General features: G+C 36.0%; 2 protein-coding genes across 2 annotated transcripts; both read left to right on the top strand.

Annotated features, from left to right (window-relative positions):
- The first annotated feature begins 8,199 nt into the window (after nucleotides 1-8,199).
- LOC129273200 (EGF-like repeat and discoidin I-like domain-containing protein 3) lies at nucleotides 8,200-12,602 on the top strand. The gene is made up of 8 exons (XM_064107840.1): nucleotides 8,200-8,253; nucleotides 9,564-9,711; nucleotides 9,947-10,117; nucleotides 10,459-10,607; nucleotides 11,033-11,180; nucleotides 11,579-11,766; nucleotides 11,947-12,096; nucleotides 12,597-12,602. Exons 1-8 carry the CDS (start codon nucleotides 8,200-8,202, stop codon nucleotides 12,600-12,602), a joined length of 1,014 nt encoding a protein of 337 aa, XP_063963910.1.
- Nucleotides 12,023-21,467, top strand: LOC129272842 (lactadherin-like). The gene is made up of 9 exons (XM_064107951.1): nucleotides 12,023-12,096; nucleotides 12,644-12,791; nucleotides 13,428-13,597; nucleotides 13,893-14,039; nucleotides 14,598-14,745; nucleotides 15,263-15,627; nucleotides 16,591-16,738; nucleotides 17,378-17,706; nucleotides 18,418-21,467. The coding sequence occupies exons 2-9, from the start codon at nucleotides 12,782-12,784 to the stop codon at nucleotides 18,592-18,594; spliced, it is 1,494 nt and encodes a 497-aa protein (XP_063964021.1). The 5' UTR covers nucleotides 12,023-12,096; nucleotides 12,644-12,781; the 3' UTR covers nucleotides 18,595-21,467.
- The last annotated feature ends 1,525 nt before the right edge of the window (nucleotides 21,468-22,992 follow it).

The following is a 22,992-nucleotide window of genomic DNA, read 5'->3' as shown; positions in this document are numbered from 1 at the left end:
CTTCCCTTGCTAATACTTTGTACAAAAAACGGACACACAAACAGCTAAAGATGCCCCCCAAAATTATATTTTATAACATAATTATCAAACATCCGCCCCAAAAAAAAAACCAACTTGAAATAGGATGCAGTGACATTTTCATATATTTGATATGATTCTCATCAGTTAAATATCCTCACAGAAATAGGTCAAATATTTATAATCATAATAACTTGCCGGTACTCATGATCCACGATTCCTTGTAGAATGATCGAGTGCCATCCTTTTTGATTGTGGAAGTCGGCGGGGTTGTCGACAGGGGCAATGATGGGCAAGTGCGTCCCATCAATGGCACCTGCACACTGAGGGAAGCTTCTCCACTGAAAGTCTTCCACAACCTCTTCCAATCTTTCTCCTTGTGGAAGAACAATGTATCTATTAAATAATAGGTCCAGGTATAAAAATTGTTTGAGCATATTGATATTGTACTTGCTTGAATGTGCAACAACCATGAGGAGCTTCTGATAATGAATCTTTCTCAAGTTTGATTGCATGCCGGAGATGGCATTCCCTCATCCCTTGGTCACTGCATCCATTGGGCCACGTCTAGTACTTTCTCATCCAATAATCACATCAGCACAGTATGATTTGACAAGCGAGTGTAGCAAGCAATAAAACATTTCAATAACATTCAACCATTGCAATGTATTTTGCAAAGCCAAGCCCATTGTACAATGGCAGTCAAAACATCTTACACTACTTAGCAGTGGTTTCCCAGGTCAGAGCCACTTCTGGCAGGTCTTTGTCCCAGCAATTTTTACTCTTGGAGCCACTTCCTTGATGCTTCGTGCTTTGAATGGGACTAGTAGAAGTAGAATTGTTTATTTTCCAATTCAAAACATTTTTACAAAACAAATACAAAGATATTAAAGGGTTTACACAATACAATTTAAAGTTACAAAAATACAACTATAAAAAAAAAATATGTTGGATTGTTTATTATCATCTCTGATAATCATGGCACTGCTGTTCTTTGGCCAGTCATCTTTGACTCTGATAATTGTGGATGTGGAATACAATGGCCTAAATCCAGACATCTGTTAGGCCTATAGCTGTTTCCATATTTAGGATAGATAGGTAAGGCATCTTTCTTGTCAAATTTAGCTTATAATGTGGTGTATAGTGAGGATTGGTGACCTGTTCATTCTCTGAAACTAAATGATTTGAATAAATTGAAAAAAAAAGGAGACCCATGAATGAAATATTTTCTCTGAAAGTTATTTGCATTGTGCAATGGAAATATGCTTAAAATTTGAAGCAGTTTGTCATAACAATGCTGGTAAAGTTTCTTTTGTAAAGGAGACTTTTAAGAAGCTAATTTGATCATTAATTTTGTTAGCAATTTAATGCCGATACCTGTTACTTTTAGTTAAAAAGTATTGAAATAGAAAATATGAATGTTGGTGGTATGAGAGTAAAAGGTTTCATTTGACCTCAACAATTCTATGCATATATTTTTCAGCTGACTTAAATTGATTTTCTCTCCATTAGTTGTACCTTCAACATATTATAAAATAATTGTTTACTAACACAATTTGACTAACTTCTAACGAGCCATTCTATGTCTCCAGGATTCAAGAAATAATTAGTATTTTTAGGGGCTATATTTTTTTCCCACATTTGGGCGATCACAGAATTTTGGGGGCTATTTCATTCCATTTAAGGGCTACTTTTTAGGGCAACAAGCAATTATGCAGTTAAAACAAATATTATTCTGCCATTGATGGAATATTGATTTTCTAAGTGATCTTGAATATTGTTTGTGACAGATCTTGGGTGACTATAGAAAGAACGGTCGCCCCAAAGCATGCATTTTGGGGGAATGTTAGGGGCGATTTGGGCTGTTCTGAGGGCGACATTGCCCTTATGTATTTCCTACGCTGCTAGAATCCCTTGTTGGGTATGCAACATTACTTCCTATTTTTTTCATTAAAATCTGATACATGTATACTATGAACAGCAGGAGCACTTTTGGACATCTTTCGGTTCTTGTGTTTTGGTTCTTCTCTTTTTGCCTGGCCTCTTGCTCTTCCTCTTGCTAGTCTTCTTGGACCCCATCCCTTTTCACTTCTGCACAGTCTTCCCCCATCTTGTAGAGAATCAGACATGCTTCCAAGTTATAAATTAGAAATGAATTTTAAGCAATGTAAAACTTCAGTGGGCTTCTTACAAAAATGCTGTTTAGATTAATTGCTAGTATATATTAGGAGCCTCATTCCATGATGAGTAACAGATGTGGAGGAAATAGCCCATCAGTTACCACTTCATCTTGGATAGGATTCATGAAATACTCTTGGACTTTAGGAGCAAGGGCACATTGAAAGAGAACCGTATTGGGTACTAACCAAAAGAAACTATTGCCTTTCATGTTAAACATTTTCTAAAACAAAATAGCTATAAAATGCATACTTAAACTATAAAAAAAGAAAATGAAATTGGATTGTAAAGTTTACTCTTTAGATTAATTGCTAGTATATTGGTTCTTTTCTGTCATCTAAGTATACCCAGCTTGCCATTTCCATGATATGTTGGTGTACAGCAGCTTTCACTGTATATGTTATATTTGCATGTATGTATTTTACATTACCATTAAAAAATGATAAATGATTGTTTTATATTCATGTATACATACAAAATTGATTGTTGAATTCTTGGCTCTTAAAGCACTGTCAATGTGTCATTCAAATGCTCCTTGGTTATTTCTTTAACAAAAAGGACCTAAATTAATTTCCTTTTTTATACCCCATTGTGTAAGTCAATTTTTGTTATATAATTTGTAGAGACAGTAGGCTTCCCTTTCTTCCCTACAAAAAATATTTTGTTAACTATTTCACCTTTTAAGTATTGTAATGCGAATTTGAGTCTAGTCTGTATCGGAATTGCACAATATAAATGTATAATCATTATTATTATTATCATCATTTTTATAATTATGTAAAGAGATTTTGTCGTTAAACTATTCAGGGTAAGATTTCATCATGTGAAAAACTATTAGTAAAACTTGTCTTTTTTCTTTCTGTCACAACCGGACTGAAACCTGTATTCAACATACAAGTACAGTCAGTGTAGTAAAATTCCCCTGTGCTTTTTGTGCAATATTTTGTGAAAAACAACAGTTATCTGAAATCCAAATCCATCAGTTTAAATTGTATACAAACAATGAAGGAAGATTTTATATCGCTCTACAGGTTGTAATTATGAAATGGGGTATACATGTGGCGTAATGTTCAATGCAGTATTTTTGTGATGTCGGTTATTAATTTTTTGTGTCCACAGATGTTGAAGAACTGCAGATATCCTTAAATTATATGTTGCTAAATGATAGAAAATGTGGAATGTATTCTCAATTGAAATACTTTGTTTTCAATACACATATAATGCAAATGACATAGTAATTTGTATACATCTTTTCAATGGCATTATCTGGTATCAATGTGCATGTATTTCTGTAGTTCTTGACTTAAATCATCAGAAAATGTGAATGTTTATGAGTTTAATAATAAAAATATAAATTGAATAAAGGACATAACAATTTATACTTTTGTTTGTTATGCCTTCAATTCTTCAAGTATGTGAAGGATAAAAGTGGGGAAGCCAAAAGATAAAGTGAACACAACAATACAATTCTGGGGAATGTTTCATGAATATTTCTTTGAGCCAATCAGAAGCAAGGATTTCTGTAGCTTATAACAGTTGTCAGTGAAAATCATGGACTATATTTGTTTCTAATCATGAAATGTTCCCATTGAACTGGCATGACTTAAATGAAAATATATATGAAATAATGAATACTTTATTTCCAAACAGTATTACAGGCATTTTCTGATAAAAACTCTGTTGACTATACTTAAAAGAAAGTTCACATTTTTTTGTCGCTATTAAGGTGATTGCATCAGGAGTATCCTTCTTGTAATTATGTTTAAAGGGGAAGTTCGCCCTGACAAAAAGTTAATTGTAAAAACAGCAGAAAAACAAAAACAAGTATTGATGAAGGTTTGAGGAAAATCCGTAAAAAAATAAGAAAGTTATTAGAATTTTGTATTTGTTTTGTGACGCCATATGCGAGGAGCTTTCCTACATAGCGTATACCAAAATATCAATGAATTGTCATTTTCTCAAAAAATAGTTTCTATTGTACCTTCTTTATATTAATAGACAAATCATTTCACACCCGTTCCTGAAAGAATTTGGCATTTATGTATTTTGTATTACATATAACATATGGGGTAGCTGCTTGTATAATTATGTCACAAATCAAAAACTTTAAATTCTTATAACTTTCTTTATCTTTTATGGATTTTCCTCTAACCTTCCAATTTTCTTTATTTTGTTTTTGGCTATTTTTACAATAAACTTTTTTGTAAGGGTGAGCTTTCCCTTTAAACGTTAGGTTATAAACTTTTGTTCAGTGACTGGTCCTATACCCGAAAAAAAAGGCTAAAGTGTGTGTAATGAAAGTAACGGCAGGGTACAATGGAATTAAACAAGTGTGAGTATACTATACAACAGGGTGGAAAAGGCTGAGAAATGACATCATCATGCACCATTTTATAAGAAAACTGTCACTCCTTTGCCCTTTTGAGAGGAGACCCCCCCCCCCCTCCAACTTTTAATGTTTTAGGATGTTGAATGAACTGAAATATGATCTGATGGAAAGAAAGCTGATATTGAGAACGTGGAGAGGGATAGAAATCATCCTGAGACCTGAGAACGAGTTCATGACTGAATTTATCAATAATTTCAGTAATAAATGTGCTTATTGCACTGTCGTCAAATTTTATCCCTCTTTCCTTTTGAGGCCACCATCAAGTTCAAGCTCCGAGCTTAGGATGACCATCTCCCTCATTTCTATTAATTATATATATATATATGTATGTATATTTATTTCAATTCATAATAAGTTTCAACAATAAAAAAAAATAATATTTGAATTAAAATAATGCTATATACTCTTATCATGGTGGAAAACATTTGCTTATTGTCATGTTATGCTGAAAATGATTATGATTGTATACGTTTGTTAATTAAATGTGGAAATAAAATAACATACAAATCATATCAATAAATGTCCTCAGCTCCTGAATTCCTTGCATTTGATTGGTAGAGCGCAAACTACAGTAATGCGACAATGAAAGTCATAAAGAGAATACGTGATGAAACGGGACCAAATTACCAATGTGTTTTTGTACTACATGAATATTCGCCTTGGTGTTAATCAAAGACTTACCAAGAAAGTTGTGAAGAAAGGAAGTGACCTGTATGGATGCGAATGAGGATGAATGAGAGTGGCGAAAGGATGTATAAACATATGCATATGTATGAAAATATAATGAAGTTGAGACTTGAATGAGTCTTATATCTTATAGAGAGAGGGGGTGGGGTTACAATGGAATGAATAAGAGAGAGAAGGGGGTGAGAGCGGGATAGGATAGAGAGAGGGGGGGGGGGGTGAGGAGAGCTAGAGAGGGGGTAGGGAAAGAAAGAGAAGAGTGGGGGAAGAGAGTGATATGGATATAGGGGGGGGGTGCACGAGGAGGTCTCCATCTCTTATACTCTTAGTGTGATGTAACTCGGAAACGTGGTAAGGGAGAACACTTTCTCCACTCCCCTCAAAAAAAAATAATAGAATAAAAAAACAAGTGCACCAATAAAACGCCAACAAAGACTAGAACATCAGTTCAAGAAGAATGTTTCAGCAAAGTTCAAAGTTCTTTTTATAGAAACATTAACAGAAACGAGAGATGGCAATTAACGTGTACGCCTCTTGGGCTTAAATTTAATAGGATATGTTTCTTCGAACAAGTGTTTCTGATTCATGATTGTCCAGTGAAATAGAAACAAGATTATAATCAACTTGATAGTCGAAATAAAGTTGATATTTGATACCCGGGATCACATTGCCTGTCCATTTACGGCGATTGTATGTCTGGAAGGACGTGATTCTTAGAAATGTGATGTCATTTTGTGAACATTAATAGAATGATTTCTCGGAGACATCATTTCATGGACATAGGAGAAGTAGTATTCTTGGATTTAAAATGGATTATTCTTTAACGATTTATTCAATATTCTTTCTCGGTGTACTCGGATGCTCAGGTAAGTTTGTTTCTTATATCGGAGTGAATTTAATTTTCCACATAAAACCGATTAGGTATTCAGAATAACTTGAAATTTGCATATATTTCTACTGTGAATTAGCTATAATCACTTTTAAAATGCTGTCCACTTCCTCCTACTGCGCCTCCCCCCATCATCAACACCATCATCAGCATCATCATCATAATCATCATCATCATAGTAACCATAATCATCATCATAATCATCATCATCATAGTAACCATAATCATCATCATAATCACCATAATCATGATTGTTGTGATTTTCATTGTTTTTTCTTAATCATTTCGTAAAATCTGTCCGAGTATGCATTAATCACAGTATTACACAAAGGAACAATGCAGCATCAATAAAAACATCTACCAATATTATAATTACTATGTTTACTGTATATACCACCACCACTACCACTACTACTACAACTACTACTACTACTACTACTACTACTACTACTACTACTACTACTACTACTACTACTACTACTACTACTACTACTACTACTACTTCTACTACTACTACTACTACTACTACTACTACTACTACTACTACTACTTCTACTACTACTACTACTACTACTACTACTACTACTACTACTACTACTACTACTACTACTACTACTACTACTTCTACTACTACTACTACTACTACTGCTACTACTACTACTACTACTACTACTTCTACTACTACTACTACTACTACTACTACTACTACTACTACTACTACTACTACTACTACTATACTACTACTACTACTACTACTACTACTACTGCTACTACTACTACTGCTACTACTACTACTGCTTCTTCTGTTACTACCGCTACTACTGCTACTACTACTATTACTTCTATTACTACTACTACTACTACTCTATTGCTGCTGCTACTACTACTACTACAACAACTACATCTCATCTGCAGTATGTCATGTTTCTTGAAGAGCTTATACCATCATCTTAATATAAAGTTAGGGTCGGAACACAGGAAGCATCAAGTTATTTCAATCTGTCAGTTATTGAACTTGATGACAATGATAACAGCTTGGTGATTATCCTCTTCCTCTTAAATGATCCTGATAATTTTTTCCTCCATTTTAAAGGAGGTTTCTGCAGTGTTTGATAGTAAAGATCTTTGTGCGATTAACCTCTTATTAACAGGTTTGTTGATGTTTTCGTATATGTGAAAGTATGCAATTGATATTTTGTTATAATATCATATCGACATGCGTTGATTATCGCACAGTGCCAATTTTGTCTCGATTTCTGACTCTCATTTTGTAACCTCTCATGATTCTCTCCCCATGCAATTTCTTTTTCGCGTCAACGGCATATGAATTATCTGTTTCTCTTCTGCCTGTAAGCCTTTTCATATTTTTTTTTATCACAGATACATTTTAAATCTGAAATTCATGTAGAAATCTAATTAAAACAAAAATGTAAACAAATTAATGACCAAACATGCATTACGATAACATATCATAACTGTGCGCTAATTAATGTATATTCATCAGAATCTCACTGATATGTTGTAGTAGTGGTGTACCTTGAAAACATCGTAAGGAGAGGCAAACAAATCCGACAATTATAAACAAAAAAGGGGGTAAAACTTCACCCCATTCTCAGAACAATTTTCCCGTCAGCCTTCAGAGCCCCCCCCCCCCCTCCCTTTCCGGTACGCCGGAGTTGATATTAGAGTTGAATTATAAATCATCTATGCGATTGTCTACTACATACCGAAAAAAAAGTTTTAACCCCGCAATTGCAAAATTGATGACCCCCCCAAAAACCGCCATGAACGATTATTTTTTCAATATATATATATAGATTGCAATATAAGATCTTTTTACCAAGTGACTGGTTGAATATGATTTTGAAACCATCATGAGATGCTTTTATATCTCTTCTCTCGTCAAGCTCATCCAATGAACGCATCAACATGGATGGGATTGGTTCACAACGGTATTCTCGACTCATCAATTACTGCTTCTTCATGCTTGAATGCTTACTCATGCGTGACGAGGTCCCGACTAAATACCATAGCAACCGAGATGTATCGAGGGGCGTGGCTACCCGGCCTTGCAGACCAAAATCAATGGATTCAAGTATGACAAGTTACTATTTCATTTATCCACTTATATTTCTATGGTTATTGGTGTATTTAGCAATGTAGAAAATTATTGAAATAATGGCAGTTATCTGAGTCTTTGTTGAGCATTTGCGCGCATAAAACATTATGCGCCTTCCTAATAAATTTTACTTAGCCCCATTTCGAATTCTCGAAAGATAAAAGAGAAACAATCCAACACTTTATGGAAATAGACATAAACATTGCTAATAAAATAATAGACTTTCAGTAAAACCATGACAAACCTATATTTTAAAGCAAAATTCAAGATTTTATGTCGTATTAGATCTGTTAATATTACGCAAGCATATTGTTGAGTAATTGTTTTTAGAAATGGCAGAATATTGTAATATTCGATTCGAAAGTGGTCTCTGTTCACATTAAAAAAAATTACTTGTAAGGCGGTATGTCATACGACCCCATCTTTCATACTCAAACATTTTGCCCTTTGTATACCTTTAGCTGTATTATAGTCTCTTTTTTATGTTTAATTGACCACGTGATCTTCTGCCCTTTCAATATTATATCTACCGTGTACCATATGATCTATTTTTACATCATATTTAAGCTTTTCCGTGTTTCTTTCCATACATAATTTCGCAACGCTATATGACGTCATCGCTTCACTGAAGGTTGATTTCACTGGGAAATATCAGGTGATTGGTGTCATTACACAAGGAGAAGACGGGGGACAGGCCTTCGTGACGTCATACCTTGTATCTCACAGCAGCGATGGATTAACTTGGATACCCGTGTTTAGTCTTCAGCAAGGACGGGTAAAATCTTAATTGTTTTCGAACCAGAAGTATTTAGAAAAAATAAAAACAGTTTAAAAAGTAAAAAAAAAAAAAATCAAGTGGACGGACGGAGAGAAGCAGAACGACTTTAAAAGTGTGTATGTGTGTGTGTGTGGATGGATGGAAGGGATGGTGGGAGCCTGGGGGACTGACCATGCAAAACACAATCAGATGGTTATGTTTTGTACATGTTTATTGAAAGGATGGGGCTGAAGCCTCCCCTAAAACCGGTTCCACGACCCCTGGTAATATAATATTGGAATGGAATTATGAATTATATTTTCGTCGCGATCTCTCAAAGCATTAGAGTCACGAGTCATACGTGGATCTCAATACTGCGTGAAGAAATGTGTTGCACTGTTTTGCTTAAATAAAATTACTTGGCGAGCATTTTTTTTTGGGGGGTGGAATATACCCAATATTAAATCGATGAATTACATAACCTGTTTAAAAACTTCCTCACCTGTTGAACATTATTGGTTTACTTCAGACATTCAGTGGTAATTTTGACACCGCAACTCCTGTAGCAAATGAGTTTTCTCCACCCTTTGTTGCTCGCTTCGTGAGGCTCGAACCGCAAACCTGGCAGAACTACATTGCCCTCAGATTGGAATTTTACATCAAGGGACCTGTCGCGGGTAAGCATTAACAATTGTTAATGAAACTAATGTTAAAAAAATTTGTTGTTCTCTATGGATGTCTAGAACTTTATATAGCGAAGTATATATTCATTTCGGACAGGTCACATTTAGTTTCGTTGTGATGAAATGACGATTAACCAAAGCTAGTTTGTGAGCTATACAGCAATGAAAATTTACTTCTTGTCACATCGAATAACGAATAAATAATTAATCATCCTCCTTCTCATATTAGATGCTATCGATACAGCCCGCCCTCTTGGCATGATGGACGGCCAGATTCCCGATGTCTTTATATCTGCATCCTCCTGCTACTCCAAATATTTCTGCACACGGCACGCCCGTCTTAATTTTCCCTCTGCGAGTTGGTTGGCAAATAGGAACGATTATGAGCAGTGGATCAAAGGTATGAAAGTCCCGCCCCCGAAAAAACAATACAAAGCATAAACAAACATACAAACAAACAAGAAACAAAACATACAAAATCAAAGCAAACACATTTTATTTAATCTCTCATTTTACACTCAATTATACTCTCTCTTTTACTAACCATAAAATTAGAATAAATACTCAACCCCTCATCCCCCAAAACAGACACAAAAACAACAAAACAACAACAATAAGTAAAACAAATTCCAAAGCAAGGGGAATGGCTAGAACAAAAGTGAGTCAATTTTCACATAGTGGACGAAGCCACACAGTTCAATAAGATATTTTCTTCCCATTTTTCTTTTCTCTTTATCTCAGCTGACCTGCGCGCTGTGTACATTGTTCAAGGGGTCATCTCGCAGGGTCAACCAAACTTCGACCAATGGGTGTCGAGCTTCACCGTATCACACAGCCTCGATGGTAAAACATGGAACAAGGTTAAAGATCATTGCACAAGTAAAACCAGGGTATGTTCTTCTTTTATTTTATTAGCCTTCTTTACTTTGGGGGGTAATTGCCAAGTCTGTACAATATGGGAAATAGAATGGAGACAGCTGCATTGCAACATTTTCTTTATTTTTGCGTTTGCTGGTTTCTGATCATTTTCTTAATTGTTGTTTTGTAAGTATATTTACAAAACAATATAAAATTTTATCTGAGTCCCACATTTAATACTTTCAGAGTTTTTGTACTTTTCTAACGAAGTAAACATAAAAACCACTGGGCTTTCCATTTCTTTTTATTATTAATTTTTGTCTTTGCAGTTATTATTGAGAATACAGGGTTGTTCATGTTAAATATTATTTATTCTTCCTTGCATGAATTTGACGGCTGCATTTGGGATTTTCAGTGCCACATTAAAAACAAGTTTTATTGTCATTTCTTCCTGCAGACATTTGTTGGCAATCACGATAGCAGAACGCCGATCGTCAACTTTTTCGATCGAGATTTAAAAGCTCGATTAGTTCGTCTGGAACCGACGACATGGTATGGTCATATAGCTATGAGGTTTGAAGTGATGGGTAAAGGACCAATTGCAGGTTAGTATGAAACAATGGTTCGTCCTTATTACCTTTTGAGAGATTCGTTGAACATTGCAACCAAGTTAATCGTTTTTTTTTTTTCATTTTATTTTTGTGATAAAATTATAATATGAACGACATGTGTAGCTCAGAGCCGATTCTTGTTTTTTTATAAATCATTTAAGAGGTTGTTATTTAATCATGATCTATCAAACAGATGGGCATAAATGGGAAATCATATTACTCGTATTAGACTTTTTTTTTCAATTGAATAATATGTCACAAGATCGTAAGTACATATAAGGCAGCTTTTTACGACGCCAAACAACTGCGTATGAATCAAGATCATAAACATCATCTTCTTTAAAAAGCTTGACTGTTGATATATAAATATACATATATTTATGAACTTCCAGAGCATATGTTCGAATCTATGGAACTAGGGGTAGAACATCGTCACGCTCATCTTTACAGTATGACGGCGTCTAGTTGCCATGACCACCGACATTGCGCAGACCATGCGACGTTACACCAGGAGAACGGGGGTGACGAACTCAAGGGTGCTTGGATGCCGAAAAGTGACGACAGGGAACAATGGGTCCAGGTAAAAACAAGTTCTTTGAAAATTTCTTTTTTTGGGGTGGGGGGTGTACCGTGGGACAATTTTACAACCCAACGGGAACCTATAGAACATGCATCAATTCTTCACTCACACTCCGTTGTAAGTGATGTCCGTTCATGTAAAGGACCTTTACCTTCTCCTACTTCCCCTCTTCTCTTCCAGGTTGATCTCTCTCATCCATACCTCATCAGTGGTATCGTTACGAAAGGAATGCAAGGAACTCATAGATGGGTGTCATCTTTCATCATCTCTCATAGTAATAATGGGCGTGATTACACACCCCTGAGAGATAAATGTTGCTCCGATCCAGAGGTTTGTGTGAATAAAATAAAACAATGTATTCTTCTTTTAGAAAAAGTCTTTTATGATTTGCATTCTCTCAGAGGAGGCATACAGATACGGGGGGGGGCGCTCGCCCCCCCCCCAAAAAAAAAAAATCACGACCAAGAAAAATAAAGAGAAAAGAAAAAAAAAGGAAAGAGAGGATGGTAAAATATATTATTATTTCCTAAATATTATGTTATTATGTCAAAATCACAAAATTTGATTTTGAAATAAAAAAATGTTGCAATTTTAGTTAGGTTGCTTCGCTAACTCGCATTTCTAAAACACATTTTGCCCGATACGCCATATCTGGTCCCCTCATAATTGTTGGCTCATTAGGCCTACGACACTCTATCTCAATCTTTCCGATGTTGCCACTTGGTGGCACGAGAACATAAAGATTGAACAAAAAGATGTAATCCATTGCATTCAACTCTCTTCATACCCCGAACTCTGCAAATTTGTTTAATAAATATATCTTAATAAAGGTATAATCTTTATTGACATTTTATTTTTCATTTAAAATATCTCACAGGAGTTCATAGCGAATAACGATGACAGCACACAGGTGACAAACGCATTTCACCCTCCTTTTACTGCTCGCTACGTAAGGATCTATCCAGTCTCATGGGTCGAGAGAATCGCTCTGAAATTTGAACTCCTCGGTGTGAAAATGACAAACGGTAATGTAACCATCTATACTCTAATCAGGGATATTTACGATAAAAGACGGGGATCTTTCTTACGACGATTAGTGAATCCCCTCCCAATACCCAATCGAATATTTTGGCGTATTTCGTAACTAAACAGCACTATATGTTATTGTTTTTATGACATTTTCCATAAAAAATGCTTATAGCAAATCCAAATTGACTTATTCGAATTTTGAAATCCATCGAAAAGCAACTGTATCATAGTTTCGGCAACCAAGATTAAAAGTGTCGATTTTTTTTTTAGCCGACTGAGGATTGCCCCACAACTTATTAATTTTCATAAACTTGGTACCAAAAGATTCTCGAGACTTGACCCCCCCCCCCGAAAACAAACCTCGTCAAGCGTCGTGATTCGACGTTGGGCATTTGCCCCGAAATCGCTAATTTTGTGCGGGGGGGGGGGGGGGAGGTGGACAGCAACTCCCAAGCTGGTTTAGGTTGAGGAATGTGCATGATAAATCAAACATTGAAGAAAAATTGGTATGTTTAATAAACCACTCTAAGTGGACAGTAATGATGATCGGTTGATTAATGGTGACGGACCGTAAAAGCAGATAACGTACTGATATCTTCTGACTTTTCCACTTTCTCGATGTTTTGTTTTAGGTGAAGTGATGGCAACTCGACCACTAGGTATGGAAGACAGAAGCATTGCTGACTCCCAGCTCAGTGCGTCATCATGTTGGAATACGATACAGTGTGCGAGCACGGCAAGGTTATTCAATGAATACCAAGCATGGTCACCAAAGAAAAATGATAAGAAACCATGGATACAGGTAAACAGATAAATAAACAAGGAATATTAAAAGATACCCCAGACAATACTATATCATTATGATTTTCCTACGCAACAACCTTTAGTACAGTGACCATCGACTAGAAGCATTGCAATTCCGTATCCAGATAAACAGTATTAAACTAAGCAACACAATAGTAGAAAAGGGAACATGTTAAATTTGATGTTCGAATGGAGCCAAAGGGTTTTAAGAAATTACTTTAGATTCAAATGAAATTATCTTGTATTTTCACTATCCTTTGTATTTTTTTTTCCATTTCAATTTATTGCATTAGGTTGACTTACGCCAGTCGTTTCGTCTAGAAGCCGTTCTGACTCAAGGTCGAGATAATGCCGAAAATTGGGTGAAGTCATTCTTGGTGCCATACAGTTTAGATGGATACTCCTGGACGTATAGTCTAGGAAACGATGGTCAACCTCAGGTATTGGAAACTTTATATTAAATCATCGGGTATAAAAGTTAATATCAAACATGTCAACACTACCATAAGTCCTGAAATAAAAATAATTTAATTGACTTACCGAACCGAGCTTTTCATGCCTATTAAAAATCAAATCAATGTCCCGCTATGAAGCCATATCGTTGCGTTGCAGGCAACCTACATGATTACTTATTTACAATAGATATCATTACAGAAGTTTTAAACTTCCAACTTTTTGACGAGATTGAAAACATAATACATGTAATACCTTACCATGTCCGCCTGATAGCGTATGTCGACATAGCGATATAAGACGTCTTGCCGGGTCGATTAAAAAAGTTTGTCGGCCGATGTCAACTTGGCAATATAACGTATCACGCCGCGGCGCGCCGTGTCGACATATATTTTTTTGAAGACAAGAATACGTATCTCGCCTAGTCGCAATGATAAGGTCATTTAGTCGACATGGGAAGATAAAATATCTCTCCATCTCGTCAAACAGAGCTTTTGTACAATTAATCGGAAAGAATGCTATTCCTATGCTTTTCATCCTTTGAGGTTTTTCACAGCAATCAAGATCGAAACAGTTTGGTGGTGAACCCCTTCAGACCGGCGTTCGTCGCCCGATTCGTCCGTATCGAGCCTCTATCATGGCACCATCACGTCTCATTGAGGTTTGAGCTGTTTGGTGCAGGTCCTATTCCAGGTGGAGTATTGATTAATAAAAGGATCCCGGGTAACTGATAGTACTCACAATGTCTTCAGCCCACATTTCAAGCATGGGCCAATAGTAACATTATTTTATCAGTAATTAAATGATGATATTTGTTTTTCTAGTCGATAAGCTTGCTAACGAATATTTTATCGTTCGGCAAAATAAAACGGCAATATTAGACTAGCAATTGCAAAAAAAAAAAAAACCCACGATACCAGACATTCTATCAGAAAAGGCAAAAATAAAAAAAGAAACAACCCAAATCCCGATACATTTCGATAATATCGACCATAACAGAAATACACATCTTACCAATCTCCTATCCTGGGCTTGTTTCATATATAAAGTTTGTCAGTATGGTAACTGCCACGGAAACCTTGAATTTGATTGGCTGCTGAACCCTGTAACCATCGCAGTTCCAATAAATATGAAACGCTCCCCTGATTCTCGTTACTAATCACTCTCAAATTGATAATCATTAAATCGTCACCACCCTCTTGTTCAACAGTTGTACCGAATACCCTGGGCCTGGAGGATTATCGAATACCGGATTCCGAACTTTACGCATCCAGTTGCTACCACGATCGCAACTGCGCGAAATACGCGCGTCTCAACTTCGCTGGCGATGAGCGACAAGGGGAAACCTCGAGGTACACAGTGACGTCATCGGAGAAACTCCCAGGCGCGTGGATACCACGATTTGACGATCACAACCAATGGGTAGGAGTAGATCTGGTAGATAAATACCGAGTGGTTGGTGTCATCACGCAAGGAAGGCAAGACGCGGACCAATGGGTGACGTCATTTGCTGTATCGCATAGCATGGATGGCAAGATGTGGTCGTTCATACAGGATTGTGGTCATGAAGAGAAGGTTAGGTCAATAATGCCAAGTCTGTGAATCAGTTCAAAACCCTACTCAAAACCTACCTGTTTATTAGATGATTCACAGTTGTGGGTCGGTCAATTGGAGGTGCACACCAGTTTTGATTTTTGATTATTAGTATAGTTGTATTAGCTGTGTCATTTTCCCCTGCCACATTGTTTTTTCTTTATTTCTTAAACCCAAGTACAAACCATAAACAGAACACAGTGCGCTTAGAAACACAAGTAGTAAGCGCCTTATAAATGTTATGTATTATTATTATTATTATTATTATAATGGGTGGTAGTCTGATTCTAGTCTGGTACTGATGTAGTGGGTGTAGCGGTATTCGGGAAACTGGCGAAATCTACCTTACTATTACCCTGTCGCTCTATCACTCAGTCGGTTGACCGTAACGAAATAATTATCAGGGGTCCGTTTCGCAAAACTTGTTATAATAAGAAATTTGCGAAAAGCTACTGAAATCCTTCTATCTCATTAGTTGATGGTAAATTTGGTATGGAAATTGTGCATTTGTTATTATGTCAAGTCTTTAAGAAACAGGACCTAGATGATCTTATTTAGCATTTTTAATGATATAATTGCTAATCGGAGCAAACGCAATATCAAAGTGAAGAGTCTATCATTCTGAAGACATCTAAATGATATACATCCAAGTTATTCAAAGTCAAGGCATTAGATGTCTTACTTATTGACCTCAAACCCTCTCTCATGGTCTTGGTGATTTTTTGCTATTTATTTTCTTATTTGTGCTGTTAATGTGCCTTATCGAAAAGTGGCCTTTCCCTAATCAAAGTTAAAATTGAAGGCCCGTGTGACTTCCTAAATGTTTTATTATAAATTGGAAATTATGAGGGAATAGGCGATCGGGTAGTGCCCGCTGGAAGATGGTTTACAAATTTGGAATTAAGGCAAGCGATTATTAAGCAGAATTACTTATTCCATTCTCAGATCTATCAAGGGAATCACGACCGTGCAACACCGATCATCAACGTCTTTGAGACTCCCTTGACGGCTCGTGCAGTCAGGGTTCATCCAAAGAGATGGACCAGGCATATTGCTCTCAGACTAGAACTCCTCGGTAATGGACCAGTCGCAGGTATGGACTTCATGTTGTTGCTGAAAAGATCTATGGTGATGATGATAGTGGTGGTGATGGTGATGATGATAATTATGATATCGGTGATAATGATGGTGGTGATGATGATAATGATATTGATGATGGTGGTGATGATGATGATGATGATGTTGATGATATTGAAAAAGATAGTGGTAGTGGTGACAAGAGAGGTGGTATAATGGTCATGAGGATCGGTGATGATGATGATGGTGATGATGATGATGGTGATGATGATGATGATGATGATGATAATGATAATAATGATGATGATGGTGATAATGATGATGATAATGATAATGACGATGATGATGTTGACGGTGACGGTGATGCTCACAAACGGTGTTCAAAATTAGGGTAAACATGGTAATGCTGAGGATAGTTGTGATATCCTGAATATATATGATGATGATGACGACGGCGATGATGACAATGTTGTTTGAATGATGATGGGAATGTTGAGGTGATTATGATGACGAAGTCTCGTCATCAAGCCATTCCCCTCCCTCCCCTCCCGTTTTATGCATATAGACCTATAATCCTCGGGAATGAAATGATCAGTGAAACGGTCATTCTATTCTGCATGGATGCTCCTATTTGGGTATACTGTTTGCTTTACAGAAGTTGGGATTGACGAGAACAAGTTGGGCCTGGAAAGTGGTCGTATACCCAACTCGAGTCTTGCCGCGTCCTCGTGCATCAGCGACGACGCGTACTGTTCCGAATCGGCGAGACTCAACCACGAGGTCGGGGGATGGGTGCCCCGCATCAATGATCTCGCTCAATGGATCCAGGTTGATCTCATGGCTGTGTATCGTTTGACGGGAGTTATAACTCAGGGGCGGAGTGATGCCGCTCACTGGGTGACCCGGTATACTGTCTGGACCAGCCAAGAGAGTAGAGGGAATTGGATCCCAGTGACTGAATCGACATGCGGAGAAGCAAAAGAGGTCATTATATCAAATTTCACGTGATATATTTAATCGATGAAAAAAATATATTGAATATTGAGAAAACGTAATATTAATAGAATGTTTTGCTTATTGCGTTTAATAGTTCATAATTAAAAAATAAAAAGGGTAAAAATAGTGTGAGGGCGGAAACAACCCTCGTTGAAGCTAAATGGCTTCAGTGACCATGTGACAAGAAAGACCAATTTCAAGAAAGTATAGATTATTGTCTCTTGTATATTTATTGATCAATGTAGAATTATATATTGAAATTTACATTTATGTAATTCAAAGGAGAATTCATATCAGTCATTTACCATAATAAGTGGCGCATCAAGGAGGCAAGTGGCGCGAGTTTAATAATATAATGAACGACCGAAAATTCAGAGCATCAAAGAATGGAAGGGGAGAGCGATTTCATGTGCTATCACTTGCCTCGGGATTGTATTTTTTCGTCAGTACTACTGCTACAGACACAAGAGGATGCATTATCAAGGATGGTACTGACACCATCGATGCCATAGAAATGTAAATGTTCCTCTAAAGTTCCTCTTCAGAAGTTCCCTGTCAATTTTGCCACATATAAATGCGACATCTTGTGCCTGTACGTGGTGCAAGTACTGACGAAAAATTGATAATTTTCTAACATACGCCTTTGGTCGTGATAATGATGATTAATGACTTAAATATGCACATTGTTTTGAATTTCAGATTAAAATATTCACTGGTAACTGCGACCAGTTTTCTCACTTCACCAACCGATTCAATCCACCCATCCTGGCCCGTTACGTCCTGCTCGCTCCTGTAGCGTGGCATGACCACATTGGTCTCAGATTCGAACTTCTCGGCGAAGGCCCGTTCATGTTACCCGATGTTGCTGTCCATTGACTTACTTTACGACTGGTATACGAACCGAGTTTGGGACAAATCGCATTTTGTTTATTGTATAAAACTGTGAATGAAAAATATCTTTTTATCAGAGGTTGCATATGAATATAACATTTTTGGGTGATACCAAGCTTGTATTTTGGAATAAAGGCTAAATTGGTTTAAATCGTAGCTATATTGTTACAATTTACTTCGCCTTTTCTTAAGTCGTAAAGATGATTTCATAGTCACAGATTTGAATATAAGCAATCGTTCAATAAAGATGTTTCATGCATCAATATTCGAATTTTTTTACTATTTTTTTTCCAAAATCGGATCGCACGCTAATCATGAGCTGTGTGCAAGATTTATTGAACTGGATACTGCTTTCAAATACATTTTAAAGGGCAAAATAATAAACATGCTTTACCTGTCGCTACAATCTCCGTCGAAGACTTTTCCATTTCATTAAATTAAGTTACTTATGAATGCTACTGCCCATATCGTGTCCCATATCGTGTACCCTTTTGCCATAAAATTCAAATTTGAATTGATTTCAGGTCGTGGTTTTTATGTGTTCTTTTGAGTGTCTGAGACGGAAATCTCGAAAATTGATGATTTTGGTTAAGAAGAAGAAGAAGAGGAGGGAGAAGAAGAAGAATCCCTAATCAGGTTCAAATTCTTTGTAATGGTATGGGGTGAGGTATTATAGGCCTACTGATTTGATTATATAGCCTTTTCATAAAATCCTTTGCAAAGATATATCTGTATTTTGAGAATCGCTACATAATTTGGTCAGTGATTACGGAAACTGAGGTAACTATGTTTCCAAAAGGTTTACTGAAAGTGTGTCCTCCTTTGAAATACAGTGCGTCCCCCAAAAAAGGAAACTCGTTCTCAATTATAGATTTCACAATTATTAAATATGTTTTTACTATAAATTTGATACTCATGGCAAGAGTGGAATCTCATCTCTCATTTGAAACCAACAGCTTAGCAATTCGTTCACGCATGGCAGGTTACAAACAATAGATATTGAGGTGTATCAGAAACAATTTGCTCAGAAACTTACGTGTGAATCTGATTCCACTCTCATTTCAAGGATAAGTGAGAGAAGCTTAACAAGGAATACAAAAGAAATGCTAATGAGCCAATCGTTGAATATACACGGTCGTCGTACCACGAACCAATCTTGTCCAATTTTTCTGCGCAACCTGGTTTTGACATTACAGTCAGACTGCAGGTCCCAAGAAAGTGGCTTCTTTCATCCAAGTGATATTCATGACTTGAGATGTTTTGCATATTTAATGAGCTTGATGCGGACCAAAACACCTCTTTTCATTCGGTCATTGCTGCTCTAATTGTGCATCGAATTTCATGAATTTGGTACCATTGTAAATAAAAAGAATAATTCTTTCAGGTCATGTGTTTGGATTTATTCAAAAATTTTGTAATATAGGTTAAAATTTTAATCTAAAATATGCTACAAAATAAAAATTTTCACCTGACAAAAGCTGCTATTTTCACACTTTACTTTTGTTTGAGCCCAAATGATTTTTATATCATGATAAAGCTGAATATGTATGCTTTAAAATGATATAGGTTTCAAAATAAGAATTGGTTTAATCGGGTCAAGATCACACTTTTCATTTGCCAGGTACATAAAGCAGCTTGAAAACAAGAATACTGCTCTCTGATTGGTCAAAGAGACCACACAATGGCAAATTCCAACGGTTCCAGTGCCTGGGTTCGTGGGAAGGTCACACTTCCCATGTGGTAATCTCCTCAAATACCCCGCGCCTGTTGTTCTGTGAACCTTATCCAGCCAATCAGAACTCTGGATTTCTTGCAAGTGCAAAATTTCAGAAATCTCGTCTTGTATCTTGGTGGGAAAAGTGTGATCTTGACCCGATTAAAAGGTGCCGCATATCAAGATTGGCATTGTGAGAAAGTACAGAAGTTCAGCTTTATGGTGATATAGATATCATTGAGGCTCAAAATAAAAAGTTTTGCACAATATGCAAAAGAAAACAGAGGAAGAAAATTCAGTTTTATGGCACATTTTCAGGCCAGAAATTTACTTATTTAACAAAATATTGTATACAACATAAATGACCAATATGAAAGAGTAACTTTTACTCTATCCGATGATGTAATAATATTTCATTTAACTTGAGATTAAATAAGGTAAATTCTTAGAGAAAGAAAATCTCACGAATCACGAGATTTTACAAGGAGGAGGATTCAGCCACGAGATGATTTGGATGAATCTGGCCTTTTTGCTCATTAGCATAGGGACCTGCGGTCTGACTGATTAAAATTTCGAACTCTGCTTGCTCATTAATGCGTGAAGTGTTTGTCTTAGATCAGTTATCAAAATAAAGAGGAATAATTGAATGATATGATTATCCAAATGAAAAATCGAAATTTATTTGCCTTTGAATTAAAAAGACATGATAATCCTGGTTTCCTTTTTTTCTGGGGCGCACTGTATATTGTACCTGCTTTTTGTCTTATTTTCTACGCCTTATTGCTTGTATAAAAGTGTTGATGAAAATTTAATTGTATTTTGTACTATACTGCTAATGAATCAGATACATGTATGTTAAAAAAAAAAGCATTAAGAAATGTTTGTTTTGAACTGACTTGAACAAACATATTAGCTTATAATGGATTCGAAATTGTATATGTTTCTGCATGCATGAATGAGGGTTTTGATATCTGGATTGCTTTTTTTTAATATATATATTTATATATAGGTGTTTGATGTAATATGTTAAACGCATATCATGTGGGGGAAAAAACTGTCATGCGTACAGTCATGTATATTATGTATATTAAAAGTTGTTAAGAATGTACTGTAAGAATCAAAATTTATATTTCATTTTGCACGGAACAATAATAACAAGAATCTTAAATGTTAAATGTATACCCACGTTGGTTTGATACCGTATCTTGTCCATCTATTTATCCAACCAAATGCTTTCAGCTGTTTGTCAACAAAGCGATAATGCAAAGTAAATCATTGTATAGGCTCTACAAAATACAAAATAATCAAAACAAATCACAATATATTTCAGCTGTGCAACACTAATAAAAATAATGATTGGGTTGATTATAAACATTTATCATAGAGGGGAGAAATCAAAAGAATTTGGAATGAATATAATTGCCTAATGATTGGATCGGTGGTAAGTCACTAGTCTACCCTTCCAGGAAGTGGTTTACAGTACACTGTGTGACAGTTCTACAAATAAAAAGTTGATAGAGGTAGAAGTGAAATAGGCGAGAAAGTAGAGTGTCTTTCAAAATCAAGTTTAGCCCTTACATAAAAGTACATACTGTAAACCAAATGAGTTGAGAATAGAGGAGGCTGGCTTAAGTCGTTGATATGAGATGAGATAAGGCTGGCCTGAGTCGGCGAGTTAAGTAGAGCAGGAGCATGCTAATTATAGTCAGGACTCAGGATAGACAACAGAAAGAGCTATAGACAAAGATAAAAGATGCTAGTGTTTGGAGAAAACAGTAGTACTGTATGCCATCCAATGCTAACTCGAATTAAAGTGATTTCCGTCAAAATGAAGATCCGAGCAAATAAACTAAACTGAAGCCGGAACTGAAGCGGGCAAGTCATCTCTACTCCCACGTAAACGGTATTTCAAGATTATAGAGATGAATATGACATATAAGTGTGAGTGTCGAAATGCAATCAAGCCTGTATGGCCAAAATGAATAACTCCGTCACCTTATACTTGATGGATTAACTATTATTAGAAGAGGAGGGAAACAAATATCGTTTATCATGTACCTTATTATAATTTTTAAATATTTTGTTAACTTGAATCAAATCACGTCGAAAAAATATATTTCCATATTATTATGAGGAAGTGTTACAGATTAGTGCAGCTTAACCCTATAAATATTGCAAAAGCATTGTAATAATAGATTAACATGCAGCGCTTATAGAAACATTTGTATTACTAAGCACTAGGCCTATAAATATGTTGAATAATGTTATTTATCCAACTAACACTACACTGTTAAAAAAACCCGTGATTTTACAGAAAAAAAGAAGATTTTGCAGAAAGCAATTACAAAATCATTCTGTAAATTCATAAAACAGGAATTTTTCTGCAATTTAACAGAACAGGTCTGTTTAAAAAGGGAAAAAGGGTGTTTTATTTAAGGAAATTTGTAAGATTCCATACACCAAATACCAATTTTCTGTAAGATTACGCAATCTGGTAAGATTACAGGTGTTATTGAGACTCTGCTGCAGGAACTTCTTTTATTTTAAGGATAAATTTTCTAACAGTGTATATAGTAATATTATCAGAAGTGTGAGTGAAATATGAAAATTTGGGGACAGCCTACTGTTAATTTTCATACAGTTATATCTTCAATATGTTCTTTGTTCAC

The sequence above is a fragment of the Lytechinus pictus genome, chromosome 12 (assembly GCF_037042905.1).
Source record: "Lytechinus pictus isolate F3 Inbred chromosome 12, Lp3.0, whole genome shotgun sequence".
Lineage (NCBI taxonomy): Eukaryota > Metazoa > Echinodermata > Echinoidea > Temnopleuroida > Toxopneustidae > Lytechinus > Lytechinus pictus.
This window is presented reverse-complemented; position numbering and strand designations above follow the sequence as displayed.